Source organism: Notolepis coatsorum (genome assembly GCF_963971535.1).
Source record: "Notolepis coatsorum genome assembly, chromosome: 2".
Classification (NCBI taxonomy): Eukaryota; Metazoa; Chordata; class Actinopteri; order Aulopiformes; family Paralepididae; genus Notolepis; species Notolepis coatsorum.
In genome coordinates this window covers 138,489,824-138,507,323 of record NC_140166.1, presented here as the reverse complement: position 1 = coordinate 138,507,323, position 17,500 = coordinate 138,489,824, and the positions used below count along the sequence as shown (strand labels likewise).

At 46.0% G+C, this 17,500-nt stretch overlaps 1 protein-coding gene across 1 annotated transcript in view; it reads left to right on the top strand.

Moving 5' to 3' along the window:
* triob (trio Rho guanine nucleotide exchange factor b) overlaps nt 1-17,500 on the top strand; it is a gene marked incomplete at both ends in the record, with an annotated part of 438,511 nt that overhangs the window by 301,013 nt on the left and 119,998 nt on the right. Inside the window, 5 exon segments of the mRNA XM_084308322.1 lie at nt 2,408-2,474; nt 4,441-4,550; nt 5,736-5,805; nt 7,571-7,660; nt 8,191-8,283. Of these exon segments, the coding sequence (XP_084164448.1) occupies nt 2,408-2,474; nt 4,441-4,550; nt 5,736-5,805; nt 7,571-7,660; nt 8,191-8,283 (430 nt within the window).

The following is a 17,500-nucleotide window of genomic DNA, read 5'->3' as shown; positions in this document are numbered from 1 at the left end:
TCTCTCTCTCTCTCTCTCTCTCTTTCTCTCACACACACACGCCCTCTACCTCTCTCTCTCTCTTTCTTTCTCTCCCTCTATTTCTCTCTTTCTCTCTCGCACACCCTCTCTACCTCTCTCTCTATCGATCTCTTTCAACATTCTCTTTTTATCTATCCCTCTCTCTATCCTCCTCTATACATCTCTGCCGTCTCTCTCTCTCTCCTCTCTGCTGCTCTGCCTCCCTGTGTCATGTTGACGCCTAAAGATACAGAGAGTTGTGTTTCCTGTATCTCCTGACAGTTTGTTTGTTTTTGTTTAGTTTATTTACACTTATAAAAACAATTACATATATAATACAATATAATCCACAAAGAGATGTGAAGGAGAATTGCCTAAAAACCCTCTAGGGGCTTGTATGTGGCATTCTCAAAGAAGCTAAATTATACTGAGATTACATCAATATAAAATAAAAATGTAAATCACCAAACCAACACCCCTCCCCAAACACACACAAGGAACATTAATTCATAATACATACAAGCAGGTCTACAGATAGACACTGAAGTAGGCACTTACAGTATGCCATACGGCTTCAAGTTTAGAAAAGATTAAGTAAAGGCGGTTAGGTGGCCGAGCGGAGATTGCGTTCGTCACCAACCCCGGAGCTGTGAGCTGGATTCGCCTGTTCGAATCCAGCTCACAGCTCCGGGGTTGTCACCAGCTTGGCTGGCCGTCTGCACTAATACAATTGGCTGTATTAGAGGGTGGGAGAAGCTGGCGGGGTGGGTCCGGGTCGTTGTAAACAGCGACTCCTACAGTTCGGTCGGGGCGCCTGCTAAGCGCGGATAGGACTTGAGGGGGATAGTGTGGTCCTCCCACACGCTACGCCCTCTCGATGAGAATCCGCGCTGCCAGGTGAAAAGAAGCGGTGATTGGCTGGACGTGTGTCGGAGGAAGCACGTGGTAGCCTCCACTCTCCCAGATGATCTGACTGTGGGGGGTAAGTGCGCAGCGACCAGGAAGGGACTGGGAATTGGCATACGACTAACATTGGGATGGGAGAAAATCGGAGGAAAATGGAGGGGGAAAAAGATCAATAATAAAAAAAAAAAAAAGATTAAGTAAAGAAACTACAAATAATGAAAGGAAGAAATTAACAAAATACAACAAGCCATCAGACCACAGTTTGTAAAGGGAGCCCATATGGAAAATATTGCTGAGCTAGGAGATGAGATTTCAGTGCTCTTTTAAACTTCAGAAAATAACAATCCCAAATATGTGGAGGCAAAGAGTTCCACAACTTTGACCCTATTGTTAGATATTGGCAATCAGCCAATCTCATCTCCTCATCTCCTTCGTCTCTCTCTCTCTTGTGCGTTGTGTTTTTCTTGCAACCCCTGATAGTACATCCATAGTCATAAGAAACGACACTACAGCATGATACCTTTCTTCGACAAACGTTGTTTATTCCATAAACAAAAGCCTTGTAATCAGATGTTACCCATCTCGTATTGTCCTCGAAAAGTCTTTGATGACTAAATTCATTATTCTAATGATTTCTCCTTTCACCCCGCTCGGTGGTCGTCGCGGCCTGGTGGTTATTCCAGAAGCCTGTCGTCGTGGCACTTCTCCATTGCTGCCCCCCCCCCCCCCCCCCCCCCCCCTTTTTGCGAGGGGAGGAGGGAGCCATTTCTAAGTCTCTGTGGTCCCTCTCTTCTGTGTGGTTCGTATCACAGTCCGACTTACACCCGGAAGAAAACTCTCTTTTCTACATTCTCGCCATAGGAACAACAGGCCCGGCCTCTTCTCGTCGCTATGTGACGTGCTGTCATGACAACTGCTATTCACCTTTAACACACATTAAACGTTCGTTCTATTGATGTCTCTCTGCCTGCCTGCACTTTCAATGCTTATCAAGATGCCGAACGACCTTGGAGCCACACACACCATTATTGCTGTTAACACACTGACTGCTGCTAAACACACTGACTCTCTCAGATTCAGATTCAGATTCAGATTCAAATTCCTTTATTGAGCCATTTGTGTAAAAACACATTGGTAATTGTTGCAGCAATACAGTGTATGCATTTTCTTTTCTTTTTTTCCACAGTAAACGACAACACCAACACAGACACATGACAAGACACATGACTCTGTTGTATTGAGATGGCTATAGCTGTCATCCACCAATATTTTACATTATATACACTTTGATTTTACAGTCTATAATACACTTTGAAAAACCTATACTGTACATCCTTCACTAGATAGAGTATACTAAACTGAGATTGGGAAGTGTGGGAATGGGGTGGTCTAAGATAAACAGGAGCTACGTGTGGAGTAATTATGAAATTGGTCATTGTGGGCAAGCATGTCATGAAAAAAAGGGGGAAGGGCTCTTTTTAAACAGTGACTGTGTCTCCAGGTTCATCATGGCAGAGCTCATCCAGACGGAGAAGACTTACGTCAGAGACATACGGGAGTGTATGGATGTAAGTACAAACTACTATCCTCCGTACCGTCTTCTACTAGTGTGCACTCTGCTACTAAGTAATCTACCTTGCCTATATTACTACCTACTATGATATGTCTTTACTACTATGAACTCAAGACTGTAGCACTCAAGTTCAACTCTGTTTGACGAAGAATATCACTGACCCTTAGCTGCCAGAGTTGTACCCTTCCCTTCCTGCTGACTTGTATTTGTAAGTCGCTTTGGATAAAAGCGTCCAGCAGTAAAATGTAAGTACTGGAGAGACACACGCACAGACATGCACATGCACACATACCTGAGAGGCTACTACCTATTGCAGTGGTTCCCAAAGTCGGGGTCGCGACCCAAAGGTGGGCCGCGAGCAGCCACGGATGGGCCGCGAGATGATTAAAAAAAAAAAAAAAAAAAAAAAAGGCAATTTTTTTTTTTTTTTTTTTGTCAGGCCACTGAACTTAGAAGCAGGCCAGGGCAGTGTTTCTAGTTGTATTAAAAAATTATATTCTATTGTATTCTAAAATGTGACTATATGGTTTTATATTAACTTAATAAATAAACAAAAACGAAAAATCTACTTATTTCAACGAACATTTCAAACTAAATAACAGATTATGCACATAAAACGCTGAAAACAACCGAAGCAACAATAGTATTTTAATGAGGCTATTATTATTATCATTATTATTTTGCAACAAGTTAGCCCTCTCATAAATAGCACATATAAATGAATAACTAACTTGAAATAACTTAATAGGATTGAAGTGATATTTGGCTTAAAAAATCAGTCGCATGAAAAAAAAAAAAAAAAAAAAAAAAGCCTGACGATGTGCATTGGGCCGCGGCTCTCTGACGCCTTATTTTCTGGGTCCTGGCCTGAAAAGTTTGGGAACCCCTGACCTATTGGACTGTTACTGTTCACACACTGAATGGGGATCAGAAAGCAATGATTGATCATGTTTCATTACAGATGAACGCACCTTTCCCTTTTTATTATTAAAAGAGAGTTGCGATATGTTGTAATATTCACTGCCATAGGAGGACGTGTCCCATTGTGCTACTGTTTCTCAATGTAGCACCCTGAATATTCGACTATTATTCAGAAGTGTTGACTTGCCTTTTATCTCCCCTTTGTGCACAAAGACATGTTAACCAGTTTCCCTTGATATTCTCCTGAACAATGACGCAAGTTTCTCCTTCTCTCACCGGCTGGAATATGGATTATAAACACTAAACTGAATCATATTCAATTCACCCAGTTCTTCCTGAGGGGCTTGTTGGCAGTGCCAGCAGGGGGCGGCGGTGGCAGGCGGAGCGCACGAGAGAGGCATGGCCTCACTTTTGGGTCGTGACCCTAAGTTTGGGAAACGCAAGATCCAAGTCTGACAAAAAATAAAATAAATCTACGGCAATTATTTTTTTAAGTCCGAGATTTTTATTTTGTTTCACAATGGGTCATGACAAACCAATTACATAATCCAACATATGTGTAACGAACTAACATATTCCAGTTGACTATCTTTTTTGGAGGATTCGTTCAAAGGCTATTCATACTTCCATTTGTCTATCTATGGTGGACTATTTCAGAAAAAGTAATTCGGTTGTGGGAGGGATCTGGGGTCACGTGGAGTGTGTTGTATGAAATAACAACGTCTAACTTGACTGTTTCAGCCAATCAGAATCAAGATATTTGCATTCCATTGTATAAACCCAGTTTAATCACCTGTAGCTACATCCTATATTACTGTTGCACTTTACTGTTACATTTGCACTCTGGTTGGATGCCAAACTTCTTTTCATTGTACTGTACTTGTGCTGTATGATGACAATACATTTGAATAAAATCTAATCTAATCTAATCTAATAGAATGGAATCTAATCTATTCTAATATAATCTAATCTAATGTAATCTAATCTAATGTAATCTAATCTAATCTAATCTAATCTAATGTCGTTGTGTGTCTGTCCAGACGTACCTGTGGGAGATGACCAGTGGCGTGGAGGAGATTCCTCCTGGAATCGTCAACAAGGAACACATCATCTTCGGGAACATGCAGGACCTCTATGAGTTCCACCACAAGTCAGTATGAGGTCCACCACAAGTCAGTACGGGTTCTGAGGTCAACCACAAGTCAGTATGAGGTCCACCACAAGTCAGTATGGTTCTGAGGTCCATCACATGTCAGTAGGGGTTCTGAGGTCCACCACACGTCAGTATGGCTCTGAGGTCCATCACAAGTCAGTATGGTTCTGAGGTCCATCACATGTCAGTACGGGTTCTGAGGTCCATCACAAGTCAGTATGGTTCTGAGGTCCACCACACGTCAGTATGGTTCTTAGGTCCATCACATGTCAGTACGGGTTCTGAGGTCCATCACAAGTCAGTATGGTTCTGAGGTCCATCACAAGTCAGTATGGTTCTGAGGTCCACCACATGTCAGTATGGTTCTGAGGTCCACCACAAGTCAGTACGGGTTCTGAGGTCCATCACATGTCAGTACGGGTTCTGAGGTCCATCACAAGTCAGTATGGTTCTGAGGTCCATCACACGTCAGTAGGGTTCTGAGGTCCATCACATGTCAGTATGGTTCTGAGGTCCATCACATGTCAGTATGGTTCTGAAGTCCATCACATGTCAGTAGGGTTCTGAGGTCCATCACAAGTCAGTAGGGTTCTGAGGTCCATCACAAGTCAGTAGGGTTCTGAGGTCCATCACACGTCAGTAGGGTTCTGAGGTCCATCACAAGTCAGTAGGGTTCCGAGGTCCACCACAAGTCAGTATGGTTCTGAGGTCCATCACAAGTCAGTATGGTTCTGAGGTCCATCACATGTCAGTATGGTTCTGAGGTCCATCACAAGTCAGTAGGGTTCTGAGGTCCATCACACGTCAGTATGGTTCTGAGGTCCACCACAAGTCAGTAGGGTTCTGAGGTCCATCACATGTCAGTACGGGTTCTGAGTTTCTATATATTAGAGTTTTCAAACTTTTCAGAATAAATATCCCTACAACTCTCTATATCCAGGTTTTAGACCTTTAAAATACTGACCTACCGTGTTTTATTCAACATGTCTTGAGAGGGCTTTCACTTACAGAGAGTCATTTGCCCATTCTCCCAGGAAAAGGGAATAGAATAGAATATTATCCAACGGCAGCTGAAAAATCTTCTTTGGCCTCACCACAGGCACAATGAAGAAACACTATTTAAAAACAACATTAAAGGACGTGACAGTAACTGTCCCTTTACGTCTGTCTGTCTCCGTGCAGTATCTTCCTGAAGGAGCTGGAGAAGTACGAGCAGCTGCCAGAGGATGTCGGCCATTGTTTTGTCACCTGGGTGAGTAAGAGGACTTACAGAACATGACTACACCTGTCAGCTGTGATGATGAAGCTTCACAACTGTACCACGCTGCTGTAGATTTAATTGACCTATCTCAAGCTCTGCTCCTTTTTCTTGATCTTCCAATCACGACTGCTGCTTCCCTCGGACAAACAAAAGTCAGAGAGAAGCAACGGTTGTGATTGGAGGATGAAATAGGTCAATTGTTCAATTAAAGGGGTAGGCCTACTTATGTGTACATTTTACAACAGTTTTATTGGTTTAAAATTTACATTTCATATTGTGATAAAAAAGTCTAAATCTAATCTAACTGTGTCGTTGAGTTTCTTCAAAAACGTCTTAGTTTTTGTTAGCATTATTAGTCATCCATATTCAAAACATGGCAGGTAGCTCAGAGCTTACAGATAGCTCTGAGTTTACAGCTAGCTCCGAGTTTACAGCTAGCTCCGAGTTTACAGCTAGCTCAGAGTTTACAGCTAGCTCAGAGTTTACAGCTAGCTCTGAGTTTACAGCTAGCTCAGAGCTTACAGCTAGCTCAGAGCTTACAGCTAGCTCAGAGTTTACAGCTAGCTCTGAGTTTACAGCTAGCTCAGAGTTTACAGCTAGCTCAGAGCTTACAGCTAGCTCAGGCTCAGAGTTTACAGCTAACTCCGAGCGTACAGCTAGGTCCAATCTTACAGCTAGCTCCGAATTTACAGCTAGCTCCAAGTTTACAGCTAGGTCCGAGCTTACAGCTAGCTCCGAGTTTACAGCTAGCTCAGATCTTACAGCTAGCTCAGAGTTTACAGCTAGCTCAGAGCTTACAGCTAGCTCTGAGTTTACAGCTAGCTCAGAGCTTACAGCTAGCTCCGAGTTTACAGCTAGCTCAGAGCTTACAGCTAGCTCAGAGCTTACAGCTAGCTCCGAGTTTACAGCTAACTCCGAGTTTACAGCTAACTCCGAGCTTACAGCTAACTCCGAGTTTACAGCTAGCTCAGAGCTTACAACTAGCTCAGAGTTTACAGCTAGCTCAAAGCTTAATGCTAGCTCAGAGTTTACAGCTAGCTCAGAGCTTACAGCTAGCTCTGAGTTTACAGCTAGCTCAGAGTTTACAGCTAACTCCGAGCTTACAGCTAGCTCAGAGCTTACAGCTAGCTCTGAGTTTACAGCTAGCTCAGAGTTTACAGCTAGCTCAAAGCTTACAGCTAGCTCAGAGTTTACAGCTAGCTCAGAGCTTACAGCTAGCTCTGAGTTTACAGCTATCTCAGAGTTTACAGCTAGCTCAGAGCTTACAGCTAGCTCAGAGCTTACAACTAGCTCGGAGCTTACAGCTAGCTCAAAGCTTACAGCTAGCTCAGAGCTTACAGCTAGCTCAGAGCTTACAGCTAGCTCAAAGCTTACAGCTTTAGTATCAATGTTGAATGCTAATGATGCTAAATAATGAATAATTGTATGCAAACTGAAGGACAGATGTAGAAACTATTCCCTGCGACGTGTCAAGTGATAAAGAAAAATAACCTGTTAACATCGAAAAGGACTGTGGTCCAATTGTTTGAAGTTTCTTGAGGACATTTTGGGATCCAGCACCACATTTTATAAGCTTTCAAACAGTAGTCTATAACGTTTTGAATCAGCACAATTACCAACATAATTCTTTTCAGGTGGGATTACGCTCTCAGAATATGGGTTTTGTTCATATTTCTTCCAGGCTGAAATTATGGATCAATACATGTTCTGAATGCTGCCATTAGAGTAAATAATATGTTATTGTGTCTTTTCTCAGGCGGATAAGTTCCAGATGTATGTGAACTACTGTAAGAACAAACCAGACTCCACTCAGATCATCCAGGAGCATGCAGGACCATACTTCGTTGTACGTCACTGACACTGTTTAAGAAACTGCCATGAAATATAACATATATTATATTATATAATATACAATAAAATGATTTAATGTAGTATAATTTTATATAATATCATATCATATAATATAATATCATATACAATATAATATGATTTAATATAGTATAATTTAATATAATATCATGTAATATGTACATAGAATATGTTATAATATAGTGATTGAATAGAATATCGTATGATTTAATATGATATAATAGAATAGAATACCATGTGATCTCATAGAATAGAATAAAGAATATAATGTGATTTTATTTAATAGAATAGAATATGATATAATATAATATATGATTTAATATAATAATGGTAATTTAGTTAAGATAAGACTATATATGTTTTGTATGCTCCAGTGAGATAAGTGGGTGCACTGTGTGTATATCTACGCTTATTGATTATATTGATCAGTCAGGAGGATGAATGGAGATGCCTCATCAGATCAATAATAACACTTAAGTCGTCTGTGTCTCTTCCTTGTCCTTCCAGGAGATCCAACAGAGGCACCGACTGGCCAACTCCATCTCCTCCTACCTGATCAAACCAGTGCAGAGAATCACCAAGTACCAGCTGCTCCTCAAGGTACAGGGGACCTTAGCTCTATTGACCAGCTTTGTATGCATTATATAGACCTGTTTCTTGTTTATAAACTTACCGTGGTCGAGCCAATCAGCAATACCAACTGAGTCACGTGACTAAGCCTCCTCGGACGTGCGTGAGCTGCTGCGCAGTACAACGGGGCTCTATGGACAAACCATGACACTCCCCTGACTAAAAAGTAGTTTCAAGGCGGCTGGGCGGCACAGCGGACAAGGCGCCCGTCACCAACGCAAGAGACATCCAGCCGCCGTCATACTGGCTCGATTGGCAGAGTCAGCGGGAGGGAAGCCGGTGGGTGTGTCTGGGTCGTTGTGGAAAGCGATTCCTACAGTTCGGTCAGGGCGCCTGCACAGCGAGGGAAGGATCTAAGAGAGGTAGTGTGACCCTTCCACACGTTACACTCCCTCGGTGAGAGTCCGCGCTGCCATGTGAAACGAAGCGGTGGGCTGGGTACACATGTGTCGGAGGAAGCATGTGATAGTCTCCGCCCTCCCAGACCGACGGTAGGGGGTAGAGTGCGCAACGACCAGGAAGGGGATTGAGAATTGGCATAACGACTAACATTGGGAGGGGAGAAAAACGGAAAAAAGGAGGAAAAAAGATAATAAAAAAAAAAAGAATAGTTTCGAACGAAAACGGCTGGATGTCATTTTGCCAAAATCAGCATGGCTGTGAGTGTCAGTCTTTCACCCTTTACACGTCTAGCTTTGGCATGGATTGATTATTTAGATCGCTAGCATGGCATGCATAACAAATGCAAATGTATTGTAGTCCGCCCCCTTGTTCTGACCAGGATTACGTTCCTTTTTGCCGCCTTGATGCGTGCGCACACTGAGTCTGACGTGGACGAGAAACACATCTATACAGAGCTCTATAACGAACCACCACAGATTTCGAGGGTTAAGACAAAACCCGTCTAACTAATCATTGCAAGTTCACATTCTATTTTTGACAGGGGTGTAAAAAGTACCCAGACATTTAAGTGAAAGTATGGGTACCGTCTCAAAATCTTACTCAAGTAAAAGTCTAGAGTATCTGGCTAAAAACACACTTGAGTAAAAGTAAAAAAAGTTTCTACTTTTAAATGTACTTGAGTACAAAAATTCATTCCGGGGCAATGAAATGTTCCGTTTCGTCCTCTTCATCACTCATACTATCGTTTGTGGCCATCTTCTGTAGCTTGTCACTCTGACTGTCTATTCTTCTGATAGCAGGTGTTTAATCAAAGATCCCCGCTTTCTAGTCTTGCACAAGGACCAATCAGCATGGGTATGGGCGGGTTCATTTTCCATTGATGGGGATTTGATTGGCTGTTTTTAAATAAAGTGCGGCCGCAGGATTAATAACGTTAACGTTAGTTCGACCAGAGAAACAAATATACTAATTAAAATAGTTGGACCTGCGAGATTTGTACTTTGTACTTTGTAGGTCTGCATTTTAAATGTAATGAGTAAAAAGTATGCTTTTTTTTCTCTGAAATGTAATTGAGTAAAAGTACAAAGTATACAAACCTAATAATACTCGAATAAAGTACAAATCCAAAAACAGTACTTAAGTATTGTAACGAAGTACAATTACTCAAGTACTTTACACCCCTGGTTTTTGAAGGGATCAACAGAAAGCTCAAAGAGTCTCGACGAAGACGGGCAGAGTGAAAACACAAGCTGCTGCTGCTGAGATACAGAATAAAAGGACCCCGAAGTCTCCTTTCAAATTGATGACAGTGCCTTCTTCTGTGGTTTTTTGGGAAAGCTCGACCCACCCACTGGTCGACCAATAGAACACATTACTATCACGGTTAACCTGTCAGGTCGCCGGGAGCACCGAGCGTTTGTCGACTGGAGGATTTGAACAGAGATTTCGGAGAGAACATGGTCACTTTATACTGTGTTTCAGCAGCAGCATGTGTTTTCACCTCTTTGAGCTTTCTGTCGCTACCTTTCGAAAACACGACGAGAACTTGCAATAATGAGTTAGGACGAGTTCTGATTTAACCCTCAGAATCCACAGTGGTTCTTTATAAAGCTTTGTAATTGGTAAATGGTGCATTTATATAGCACGTTTAGGGTATGGTATGGTATGGTATGGTTTAATTCCTAATCCCAGAGGGGAAACATGGTTTGCCACCAGAGCGAATACAAATACACAAACAACAAACAATAACATACAGTATAAGTTACATAACACAGTAAAAAGAAGAGAAGAAGAGAGCCTCTCAACACAGAGCTAGCGGTGTTCGTTAAATAATTTAACCGCAGCAGGAACAAAGGACCTTCTCGGTCGCTCAGTAGAGCATCGAGGCATCAAATACTCATCACTAAATGAGCTTCGCAGAGCATCAAATATATTGTACAGAGGGTGGCCTTCAAAAGATAAAATAGCGTTTAATTTAGTCCTAGTTCGCTTGGCTATGATGATCTCCAAGGATTCAGGAGGACCAGCTTTGTATGCATTAAATATCTACAGGAAGGAAGGTTATCCAAAGCGCTTTACAATTTGTCCTCATCGGGAGCAGTTAGGGGTTAAGTGTCTTGCTCAAGGACACTTCGACACGTTGCCCGGGGAGGAGCGGGAATTGAACTGGCAACCGTCCTTCATGTATATTATTATGTAATGCATACAAAGCTGGTCAATATGTATAAGGATGGGGTGTTATGTTGACATGGACCCAAACCAGAAACGCCCTTGACATGGACCCAAACCAGAAACGCCCCTGAAAGTTCAGAAATTACCCCTGAAATAGGAACGATCTGCCCACTATTTTCCCTCACCTTTACTCTTACAATCTATTATCAACTTAGGGGATAATGACATTCGTGGTTAGTAATGAATTGACCATTCCCTGAAGTATACTCCACATTATCTCATTTATATAACATAACATAGCATAGCATACCATAACATAGCACAACATAGCATAACATATCATAACATAGCATAGAATAGCATAGCATAGCATATCATAACATAGCATAGCATAGCATAGCATACAGTAGCATAGCATAGCATAGCATACAGTAGCATAACATAACATAGCATAACATAACATAGCATAGCATAACATAGCACAACATAGCATAGCATAACATATCATAGCATAACATATCATAGCATAGCATAACATAACATAGCATAACATAACATAACATAGCATAGCATAGCATAACATAGCACAACATAGCATAGCATAACATATCATAGCATAGCATAACATATCATAGCATAGCATAACATATCATAGCATAGCATAACATATCATAGCATAGCATAGCATAACATAACATAACATAACATAACATAGCATAGCATAACATAACATAACATAACATAACATAGCATAGCATAGCACAACATAGCATAGCATAACATATCATAGCATAGCATAACATATCATAGCATAACATAACATAACATAACATAACATAACATAACATAGCATAACATAACATAGCATAACATAACATAACGGTAGGTTATGTAGATAACCTAGTTATATTAGTATTGGCTGAGCGTTCCGCTCTGAGCCTTATGAGATATTCTATATTCTATGATACCTATTGTATCCCCTTACGAACAAAAAATACATGCACCACACCTGTATGGGGCTCCGCCCCCATGGCGGCACCGCCCATATAGCAGTGACGATAGTCACCACACACCCTTCCTCGCCAATAACCCGTCCCAGGAAAAAGATTCCTCAAGAGGGAACTCAGGGCCGCGCAGAGCGGAACGCTCAGCCAATACTAATATAACTAGGTTATCTACATAACCTACCGTTATATGCCGTATTTGCTATCGCGTTCCGCTCTGAGCCTTATGAGATATGGGGAAGAGCGGACGCGAAGCCCGACAAATGTACCCACTGAGGACCCGTAAGCCCACATCAAGGGGTGCGGGGAGCCCTGTCACCCCATCCTCCCTAATGAAGGGGGGGCGCAGTCAACTCCACCTGAATGCGAACAAGAGGGAAACTAGAACCCCTTGAACACACCGTACAGGCGGAACCACGTGTGACTCAACACACTGTGGCCCATACCCATACACTCCTGCTACCCGACCAAAGGACCACAGACCCCAGAACCGCCTGGGAGACAGAACCCCCGGTCATGTCCATGAGGAAAAACCTTACAAAGGAGCCCGGGGAGGACCATGAAGCTGCAGCACAGATGGCCTCCACCGAGGCCCCACCCAGGAGAGCGGCAGAGGCAGCCACCCCACGAGTGGAGCGCGCCCTGACGCCCCCAGGGGGATCCTGCCCAGCCAACATGTAGCAGAGGGTAACACCCTCGCACAACCAATGGGACAGGCGCTGCTCCGACAGTGCCTTACCAGCACGAGCCCCACCGTAACAGACAAAAAGCTGGTCGGTAACCCTGAAATCCTGAGTACGGCTGAGGTAAATCCCCAAGCACGGACTGGACATGACAGGTGAAGGCCCGCAACTAACTCACTAGTGTGAGGAGGAGGACGAAACGCCTGAACCACAATATCCCGGGAGCGGAAGGAACTCCGGATATTCTTAGGCACGAAAGCAGGATTAGGTCGCAGAGTGACACCGCAATCGGTCCGAAAAGACAGGCACTCTGGACGTACCGAGAGAGCACAGAGCTCACCTACGCGTTTAGCGGAAGTGACAGCCAGAAGGAACGCGGTCTTGAAGGACAGCTGTCCCAACGGCGCCTGCTCGAGCGGCTCAAACGGGACCAAGGACAACCGACCGAAGACCAATTGAAGATCCCAAGTCGGAGCCAAGGAGCGTTGCACCGGCTTAACGCGTCGAGCGCCAAGCAGGAAACGCTTCACAAGAGGGTGGCTGAACAAGACATCCCCTCAAACCCCTCATGATAGGAGGATATAGCTGCTGCATATACCCTCACCGTCGAAGCCGACAGTCTATCAAGGAGAGACTGGAGGTAACTAAGGACAGCATCCAGGGGGCAGGAGACTGAGTCCCGGCCCCCCGCCTTACACCACACTTGGAACACACGTCATCTGCCCGCGCAAGCGGAGCGCCAAGCAAGAACGCTTCACAAGAGGGTGGCTGAACAAGACATCCCCTCAAACCCCCCATGATAGGAGGATATAGCTGCTGCATATACCCTCACCGTCGAAGCCGACAGTCTATCAAGGAGAGACTGGAGGTAACCAAGGACAGCATCCAGGGGGCAGGAGACTGAGTCCCGGCCCCCCGCCTTACACCACACTTGGAACATACGTCATCTGCCCGCGTAAGCGCGACAGTGGAGGGAGCATGCGCATTCCAGATGGTAACACCATCAGGATCAAGAACCTGCGCCCCTCAACGTACCCGTCCCAACAACTGACCTAACAGATGTATGGGGAAGAATCCCTGGCGGCACGGCATCGGTCCCAGACCTGCCTGGCCATGTCCAGACGCAATCCTCACCCGTCAGGATGAGGGCCGCCCCGCGACAGTACACCTGCACCCACATTCTCCCTGCCGGGGATGTGGGGAGCCCTCAGGCCGCGCAGATGGAGGACGCCCATAGCCAGCCGCCCGCCGCCTGGTGCAGACAGGGGGAGCGTACTCCTCCCTGTCTGTCGATACACGACACTGACGTCGTATCGTCCGTCCTGATCAACACCATTTGTGGACCAGAAGGGCCGCTTTCAACACCAACACATTGAACGTAGCGCAGACCGGGCAGCATGGTTTGCCAGCCTCCCCCTACTGCGTTGGCCCGACGCATCACCAGCGAGGGAGGCGTCGGTGAAAACGCGACGTGAGACAGCGCCGTAACCGTCCTAGGACGGAACCTCCCGAGCGTGTTGACAAGGCTGGTAGAGACCTGCTTGGTACGAGACCTGACGATCCATCTTGACCGCGAAGGACCAGAACATCATCAGGGCAGAACACTCCGTAACCCCGGACTACGCAGAGGCCCCAGTGCGGCCTCCACGCACTTGGTGAAGATGCGGGGAGCCAGAGAAAACCGAACGGCAGCCTCTGGTACTCATACGCTAACCCTGCAAAGGAAGCGTAGGTAAGCCCTAGGATGGAAGATCGGGGATGCGCATACGCATCCTACAGGTCTATGGAGGAGAACCAGACCCCCACCTGACAGTGTTCAACAGGTAGGAGACGATCCAAAAAATGCTGAACCTTCCCATGGGACAGGTCCAGCCTGGGTCTTACACCCCTCCCTCCCGACTTCTCGGGCTGAGAACACCGGGAGGAGAACGCCACGACGATGGCTTGCTTCGTCCACAGAGATTGGATCTCGTTGACCAGAGCTGTCCCTGCTGGAGACCCCGACAACAGGGTCTGTACCAAACCTGAAAACGGGTGGGGTTGTGTAAACACAAGTCCCCGCCTCACCGTTTTCTCCATCTACCTCGACATATGGTACTGCCGTAGTCATATGTGACGACACTCCCAACGCACCCGCCGTCACATGGCGCAGGTCCGCCAGGAACTGTAGATAGTTGGCCCGTTCCCCCCGCCGTGCGTAGACAACCCTGGAACCGTGCGACACCACCCTGACACCACCCACGAGGCAATCGCACCCAAGGGGGAACCCCGACAGAAAGGGCCGGTCTGATACGGGGGGCTTCCGATGAAAAAAGCCCCCCCACTGAACACCCCTCCAGAACATCCTGAAGGAGTTGTTCTGCAGCCGGACATGCAAGGTGTAAGGCCCCCATGGGTTCCTACACACCGTAGCCCTGCAGTGATATTACTACCACCCCAAACCATGTGAGCTGCGACCACTTGCCAATATTTCAGGAGTGGGAGGCACCAACATGATACCTGGCCTGGCGAAGGCGAGGCCGGGGAAGCCCGCACTGTGTGCCTCAAAAGGTTTCGAGCCCCCCTGCTGACAACACTTAAGTTGACAGACGTAACACCAGGCTCAACCAACACAGTTCAAGGTGTGGGAGCCGCTTGACAGCACAACATTCTCACGGACAGACCCAGGCTCAGCCATCAACTGGGTGTCAGCCCCTGTCCCCATGAGAAGCGAAAAGGGGGGCCGCCCGCGCATCAACGAAGGCACACGGCCCGCAGCCAAAGGAAACAATCAGAGCCCACTTCTTCCGCTGGTGTTGGGGAAGGGAGTGATCGGAGAGCGGGCTGCTCGCGGCAGGACGGTGACGGCTTGTTTGTTCAAGCCGAACCCATCCTACATGGCCGATCCCTCGGCCGCCAAGGCTGTCGGCCTTGTGGGCACCTGTCAAATCAACGCCCAGGATACCTCTGGCGGGGGAAAAACATGGCCGCCTGTCGAGGGCCCCGTCATCGCCGCTGACGAGGCCGTGCTCTCTCTTCTTCTGGCTGCGCGGTGTGAGGCGGTGTAGGGCCTAGGACAATACCGCCCGCGCTCCAGCAGAAGACCAAAATCCCCTGCGGAGAGGGGAACCCTGAGCGGTTATAGCTTGCGGCTGGGTCAAAGCTAATAACGTCAACAACCTCGCGCGATGTGTCGACGTCGGCTGGCCCTCAAGGCCCCTCCACCAGACACCATTTTTTTAATAGAAAAAAACAGCAATTCAAACAGTTCTAATCGTTGCCAATTCCATACCGTGGCGGTACAAGCCTTAACAGCCCACCAGCCACTCGCCAGGCCGACCCACCCATGGTGTCGACCGGGCGGGGCATTGTTTCAATATATCAAAAACAAAGGACTGATGTTAACATGGAGCACCAGTGGTGATTGCAAACAGCACCCTCCACTGTGGTGTGCACCATGAAAGGGTTAAATGAATAAAAGAGCTAAACCACAAAAAACTGTAGAATGAGCAAACCCATACACACAAAGTTTAAGGGGAGACGGACCAGACCCGTCTTCATTCAAAATATTCACAACAGGACACCAGCCCCAGTTTAGCCCATTTACCAAAAAAGGTAAACAAAGCCCCCCCCCGCACTACTCCCCCAGTATACCGATTGACCGTCAGTATGAATGGTTTGAGAGGAGAGAAAACTGTAGCAAGACAGACCTTCTCATAGCAGAGTGACAAAACGAAACAATAGCCCCCTACACAGGGCCGCCCCAGGAGGTGGGGGGCCTCGCGTCTAAAAACGCACAGGGCCTCACATTTCTCCCAGGCGGCCCTGCCCTTATACTACTGCAGCCTAACGCCAGGCAATGTGGGACCCAAGACAACAATTGCCTGTGCACAGACACGCAACATGTTTACCATGTCGGCTGGACCCATAGCCCCACTACCCGACGCCAACCCAGATGGGAACACCGTTCAACAAACCCCGCCGGAACACAAGGTAAAATACCTGGCTAGGAACCTAGCCACGACCTACCCCGTTGTCAACCCATTTACCCGAAAAAGGTAAATAGAACTCAAAAAACCCCACAACAGCTACCGACTGACCTTCATTGATGAACCGGGCAAGAGGAGGGAGAGTGACAACATCTCACGGCGGAGACATTAAAACAGCATAGCAATTAGCAGTAGTAATAGCATGCGGCAGTAGCGATAGCATGTAGCATAGCTTTAGATGTTTTAGCAGCACGCCCAAGACAGCTTGGAAACCGTTCCCTGCAGAGAACGTTCACCAAACCATCCTGCCCCCGGCGCCAACACACAACATGGTTGTGTTAACAAAACAAACCAGCATTACTAACACTAATACCCATGCCTGAAGACACAGGGCCTACCTGAGTACAAGCTGGCCCGACAGCCAGCCTTGTACAGCTGAACCTCGATGTGCTGTCATCAAACGAGGAACATCAACACAGGCCCGTCGTGTCGCCGAAAACATGCGTCGAAGATGCCAGGGGCCAGCAACCTCCGGTAAGCTTCCAACATTATGAATCTAATCTTTTCATCCTACTAGTTTATCGTACGGTGCACGCATCCGAGTACGCTGGGACGAAAATAGAGGAAGGGTGTGTGGTGACTATCGTCACTGCTATATGGGCGGTGCCGCCATGGGGGCGGAGCCCCATACAGGTGTGGTGCATGTATTTTTTGTTCGTAAGGGGATACAATAGGTATCATAGAATATAGAATATCTCATAAGGCTCAGAGCGGAACGCGATAGCAAATACGGCATATAACATAACATAGCATAGCATAACATAGCACAACATAGCATAGCATAACATATCATAGCATAGCATAACATATCATAGCATAGCATAACATAACATAACATAACATAACATAGCATAGCATAGCATAGCTCTTAACACATTCGGGGCCATTGGGATTAGAC